A 6,264-nucleotide genomic window follows, 5' to 3' on the forward strand; every position below is an offset into this window, starting at 1 on the left:
AGGTGACAAGATGTCGCCTCAAACAGTGCAGCTACTGTATATGCCGTGGGAAGCATATACACGTAGAGAATACTCGCCCACGTAAGCTCCCTGATGTGCTGCTTCGTTCTGTGGCATCTGACATTCCAGTACGCATCTGCACTGGCATCTCCGGCTGTGCTGGTCCGCTCAAAGACTGGAATCACGGTACACTACGTCCCTGACGACGATCGGGTACCCCAACAGAAGCAGACAGGCCATTCTGGTCGGGACACTTTATTTGGACACGCATTGAGACGGTGGATGAGCGATGCAGTGCTTATCATCGTTAACTTAGGCGGGCGTCTGTGTGTGAGCGAGAGGGTGTGGGAAGGATCAGATTAGAAGGAGCGAAGAGAGCGACAAATGGTCGGTGCGCTGCGACGTCCAGCGGCCTTTTAGGCGCTGGCGTCACACCCAGTGTTGGCTTTCAGCGAACAGTGGTCGTCGCTGCTGTTGCGAGCCGTCCGTGGCCGCGTTGCTGAGCGAGTTCTCGGTGCACAGTTCACTGGAGGATGGCCAGAGTGCGGCAGCCGCGGCCAGGGGAGGCTGGAAGTTGTCCCACTCGAGGGAGCGCGTGTCGGAGCCGGTCTCGACGCAGGTTTGGCCGCTGTGCCGCGAGGAGTCGCTCGTGTCGCCGCTAGGGGGCCTCGCCGTCCCGACCGCCGGCGCCGCGGCAAGGCGCTCTCGAGTCTGATGACGTGAAAGACTGGATTGGAACTGCGGGGGGAAAAAAAAGATTTAAAAAAAAGACAGTACAGCGTTGAGAAAGCGAAAGCCCCGTTTCGCCAACTTGGGTTTAGCTCTTGTGGTACAAACTGTCTTTCTCGAGGCGTGTACAATTTTCATGGCATGTACCCACATGCAAGGCTGAGGACTTATAATTCCTTATATTTGTTTCCTTATAATTGTTTATTTTTGACTTTTCTCCCAGCTTTACCTTTCTCTCTGCTAGATACACTGGCCTACGACGTTTGGGCCAATCCGGCGAGCATAAACGCATTCAGCAACGTGGATTATGAGGCGATTTCAAGCAGCGCGGGCTAACGCAAAGTGAGCGCTATATCAGCTGTGACGTCACGTGGGACGGCCGCGAGTCCAGTGGGCGCGAGTGACGCTGAACGCGATCGTCTTCTCCAAAGTTTACTTTTCGGCGGAAGCGTCTACGTTCTTGTGTGGCCTACAGTCCGAGCGCTCGGGCTTTTCTTCTAATAGGGGGTCTTACCAAGACGCTGGTGAAAGCATGGTGAAAGCTCTCGGGAAAGAATAGATGTAGTATGATTACAAAACGACGGCGTAGTTGCTGGCATCAACAGCTCGTCCGTGGCTTTGACTCGGCAAGAGCGCATGCTTGGTAAGCTCGAATGATTTGCATCGCCGCTTTCGCATCCATTGCGGATAATTTTTTTTTACTTGAGTTTTGTCAGTGCTTTCCCGCTTAATGAATGTCTCCACAATGCATATCGACTACATGTGGGCGTCAGCTGTTACGACCGTGAGAGCAAAGATTAAAAAACGAAATTATGCGTAATATTATGCCCCCCCCCCCCTCCCATGTCCAAGACAAGGACATGGGGAGCGAGGTACAAACGCTCCTCGTCTCATCTGCCCTTGTCTACTAACTACCTCTTTTGTAATGTAAGTACCCAATTTGCTCTCGTCGATTAGGCAAGATATTCTGCGCGTAAAAGAATGCACACGATACTGATTGCAGATGCTCAAACATTCTCGACTGGGCACATTTGCGACATTTCGCCTAAACGTATCTGCTGTCGTAATCGAGGCTCACGCGTTTCAGAACTGCTCGAAGACGCGACAAATTCCTTCTTACATTACATGCGGGTTCTAACAGTATGCTGAATCGTTTGGTTTGATTGATCCGTCGATCGAGTTTCACGTCCTCGAACAGCACAGGTGCTATGCCGTAAAGGGCTCCGAATGAATGTTGGCTGGCTAGAGTTCTTTGCCGCGCACCAAAATTTCTGTATACAGTGGCGTTTGTGCGTTCTAGCCCTATAAACACCGTGGCTACCGAGACGCGCCGCGGTACGCTCCGAAACTGGATACGGCATATATATGCATATATATCTCACCATCTCTGTAGAGTGCAAGGCCGGAGCCAGATCCGAGTGCGCACCGCTACTCGTGTACCTGGCCATGCGGTATCCTTCGCGTTGCCTCGACGGCCTCGAAGCCGTCGCCGGGCTGTTGTACCCCGGGTGGTACGGCGACTTCCTGGCCGCGGTGTCGGGCGAAGAAGACTGACCGCTGCTGCCGTAATCGAAGCGTCGAGGCGCCCCGCCGCCGACGGGAGTCGCACTCTGCTCGCGACCGTCGCAGTACTGCTCGACGTCCTCCGGGAGGTCGTGACCGTCGCTGCAGCAGTACCTGGCCCGCGAGCGGACCTCTTGAGAAGTTCGGCGGCGACGTCTCTTGCAGTGGTGGTGGTGGTGATGGTGGTCGCGACTGCAGCGCGGCGGCTCGCGCCTCGCCTGCTGCGACGAGCACGCGAACAGGAGCACGGCGAGCACCAGCGCCGCCAGAAAAATGATCGCCGCCACCAACACCGCGACGAGGCTCTCGAGAACGCTCTCGTCCGGCAGACACAGCGGCGGACCGCTCGCGGGAGGGCCGAGGCTGGCCACGGGTAGTGGCGTGGTGGTGCTAACCCTCGACGAAGCCGCGGCACTGTCGGCCAACGAAGGCATGCTAACAAGGCGCTGCAGATGGGGCTTAGGCTTAGCTCGGCGCGCGATCGAACCAGACGACGCGCACGGAAGGGTCACGCGCGTGTGTTAGGCTTAGCTAAGGGTTGGGACCAGGCGGTGCTTGAGGAGGTGGGATTTGGGGGCGTCGGCGCAGCGGACCGTTGTGCGCATGACACCGACGTGCTTAGGCTGACGATCATTCGAACGACGATACACGATAAGGCGTGTCACACTCGCGTTTGAATGTATCGCTCGCTTCGCTAGTTGTGGCGTCGGGGCATCTGAGATGGTCATGATAGCGCGGAGTGTTGACCTCATCGGTTGCTGTTCGTCGCCTTTACAGACCGTATTACTCGTCAATGCGCAGGGCGATAACGGTATAGCCATCGTCTGCAAGTGATGAACAGATCTGTGTGGCGTGGCGGTATTTTGACGCGCGCGCCTTTCCAAGCACCGTCGATTCTGGCACCGACTTCTGCCTAGAATCACCTGCATATGGCGGATTATTGCTTGAACTATCGCCACGATTTTATTGTAAGGGAAGGATGGATTCGGTTAGCGCTGCACGGCGATGGTGCCGCGTGCGCGCACAACAACGCGATTGTCAACAGCCTAGTGCTCAAATAACTTCAGCTCCCCCCCTCCCCCCACATCTCGGTTTGTTCCTACACGCAAGGATTGCATGCAGACTTGCTTTCTACCAGCTTGCAGCGCTGTCATAATACGAGCAACCGCGAAAGAGCAGCTATTACGAAAATAGAACAACGCAGTGTGTGGCAAATGCAAGGCACAGCTCATTTATACTCTTGGCGGGTTACAATTTTTAGTGCTCTCCGGCTAGAAATGATCCTTGCATAATTTTCTTCTATTGGTACGAAGCACAGTAATTAATACATCTCTATGACAAAGTTGAAGGACGGAGCGTCCGTTACTTCGTTGTAACGGTAGCCCGCTCTCGCGCGGCTGACGAAATGGCTGCCATGAAAGCACGCACAAAGGAAGGGAGGGGGGACGCTTTCTCCACTCGCCCCATCTAGCCTACGCAAGCGAAATTCTTTCCCTGCGTTCTGCCATACCGGACCTCGAGGATCGCGTGACGCATACGTCACAGGCCCCGCCTTCATTTTTTTGCTCCTAGTTTTTGTCGGCGCTACGCACTTCCGCCGACGGCGTCGCGCGCGAGCTGTTGTCTCGTTCACGCGGCGCACGATTTTGCGCGCTGTGCACAAGGAAACACTACTAGCGGTATAATTGAGTGCTACACAAATACTCAGGGAGAACAAGCGGATCACAGAGCGTGATAACGCGTTGGAACACGGTAGAAAATGACAGTTTCGGTACCTGCGCACGTGACCGCACGACCGTGGGAACAAACAGACGAAGCGGAAGTACATCTCTCTTGCTTTGGTGCGAAGTAAAACAAAGAACACGCACACGTTCCGTTTGTATGTTTTATTATTTCTCTAAACTTCAATTCGTCAATTCAAGCAACAGATCACACAGATAACAGATGTCTTGAATAATTCTCGAAGTCACTACGAGCGACGTCACACTGCGGACACGATTATGTAGGTGCAGGGGCAAGATTACGTCACCGTCCGGCTTGGAGCGCGGCAGCCGCGAATGAAGAGGGAAACTGCGTTAGGATTAAAATTTCAGATTTTCCTGCAGTGCATAGCAATGTAATACTTTGCAGACACTATTGTTATCACGCAATGTATGCTCTGCGCTTGACAGCTCAAAACGGCAAGACCTGGTGAGGGGCCCTTTAATGCACGCTGTCCTCCCACGCACCTATAGCATTGGAGGTCGCGCAATTTCAAGTTTTGGAGGCACTTTGAGGCGAGAGGTATATAGCACGAAGCGTTCAGTTCCCGCTGTCGGTGCTCATCACATCACCGTTGTAACAGCGTATTCGCGGTCTTTCTCTGTTCATGTATTCCTGCACATGTGTGACCCTGTGCTTGTTAATTCAATTAATTAGTCTGCGAATGCTTACTGAAGTTTAATAAGACTACAAAACTTCATGTAATTGTCTAACACCTCCCATGTCGCTATCAATATTCCTCGCCCTTTAGGCGAAACCTTTTGACATTACACTGGATTCACCTATGTGCCTGGTCTTATTTTGTAACAATCCATTTCATTTTCTATTCAGTCGTGCTGCATGCCAGATCTCGCCTGTAACGGCGTAGCGGATTCGCCTGTGCCACTGACAAGGGAAAAAGAACGAGAAATGTAATCGATAGTTATAAAATACGCTCCCAGGATGCGGGGTCCCTTTGCCTAAATGTAAGCGGAGCATGTATTATAAACGAGCCAAAGACTCCTCACAAGTTTAGATAAGTTCGATTGCGGCACTATGTCCCAAATACGAAAAAATGAAATAATGCTTCGAAATTCACGACGTCGCACTGACGTCTGGTGCTAAGGTTATGGCTCGAAATTCAAAACATTGAAGCTTGACCACTATTTCCTCTTCTAGTAACGGACATCTTGTTGCGAAATACTAAATGAAAATGGAGTTCTGAAAGTGTGTACTTTATCAAACTGATCTAGTGTATTCTTTGGCTTCTCTGAAGAATTCAGCCACCTCCCAAAACATGCATGAGAGCATGTTAACTCTGTCTCATGGGATCGATAGCCAGCATTCTGACGTGGACGTAATGAAAAAAGAAAAGCCAGCCTGCATAGATTGATAGATTTAAGTATATAAGTTAAAGGGGCCCCTCACCAGGCCCTATTGCAAAATTTGGTTGTACAACGGATGTTGTAAAACGTCGTCTAAGCTAGGAGTGTTTCAAAGAATGAATTTTTCAAATAAGTTTGTTATTGAAGGAGATAGAAGAAATTAATTGTCCTGTTACCACGCCGCAGGAGAAAAGTGTCAGTGCCAACAAAGACACTCTCTCCCTACTGCCTCAAGGAGCATTAGCAAGTCTTGCCGCTTTCCTGCTTTTTCCCATACCAGAGGCGATGGCTGTATCACGGTGTTGAGCCCCACCTCCTTTTCTTCCCTTGTCTTTTTTTTTGTGGCATTGCGCCTTCCGCAACGTATGATTAATCATGTAGAGTGACAAAGCACGCACTACAAAGAGGCATTTGCACCTGTGACCATGACACTCTGGATGTGATCCGGCTTCTTCAAGATGGAAGGCATCCACTGCATTGCTTGGAAAATGTCAGCTGTCTTCGCCGCGCAGTACCGTAATGCTTTGCAGACATGATCGTCAGCGCATCATGTGTGTGCTACGCTTGTTTGTTTAAAATGGCAAAACCTGGTGAGCGGCCCTTTAAAGAGCCCTTGGTGGTCGAAATTATTATTGAACCCCCACTACTGCTATGCTGTTTCTCATAGGCTGGGCATTAGGCATAAAACCCAATGATCTGATTTTGATTTGGCCCATGTGTTTTAATTCAAAAGCGGTAGATAAAAAACACAGGATTACTTGGTAAAGTATTGTTCCTTTTGATTATTAGGATTACATTAAAATACTCACTGCTTGTTAGCCTGAATCTATTTGGTTAAACCAAACAG

General features: G+C 51.0%; 1 protein-coding gene across 1 annotated transcript; it reads right to left on the bottom strand.

The window, feature by feature from the left end:
- Positions 1 to 239: 239 nt before the first annotated feature.
- Positions 240 to 2,965, bottom strand: LOC126539264 (uncharacterized). Its single transcript, XM_050186046.3, has 2 exons — positions 2,112 to 2,965; positions 240 to 738 (listed from the first exon to the last, which is right to left on the bottom strand). Exons 1-2 carry the CDS (start codon positions 2,724 to 2,726, stop codon positions 430 to 432), a joined length of 924 nt encoding a protein of 307 aa, XP_050042003.1. The 5' UTR covers positions 2,727 to 2,965; the 3' UTR covers positions 240 to 429.
- Between the last annotated feature and the right edge of the window lie 3,299 nt (positions 2,966 to 6,264).

This window comes from Dermacentor andersoni, chromosome 11, assembly GCF_023375885.2.
Source record: "Dermacentor andersoni chromosome 11, qqDerAnde1_hic_scaffold, whole genome shotgun sequence".
Lineage (NCBI taxonomy): Eukaryota > Metazoa > Arthropoda > Arachnida > Ixodida > Ixodidae > Dermacentor > Dermacentor andersoni.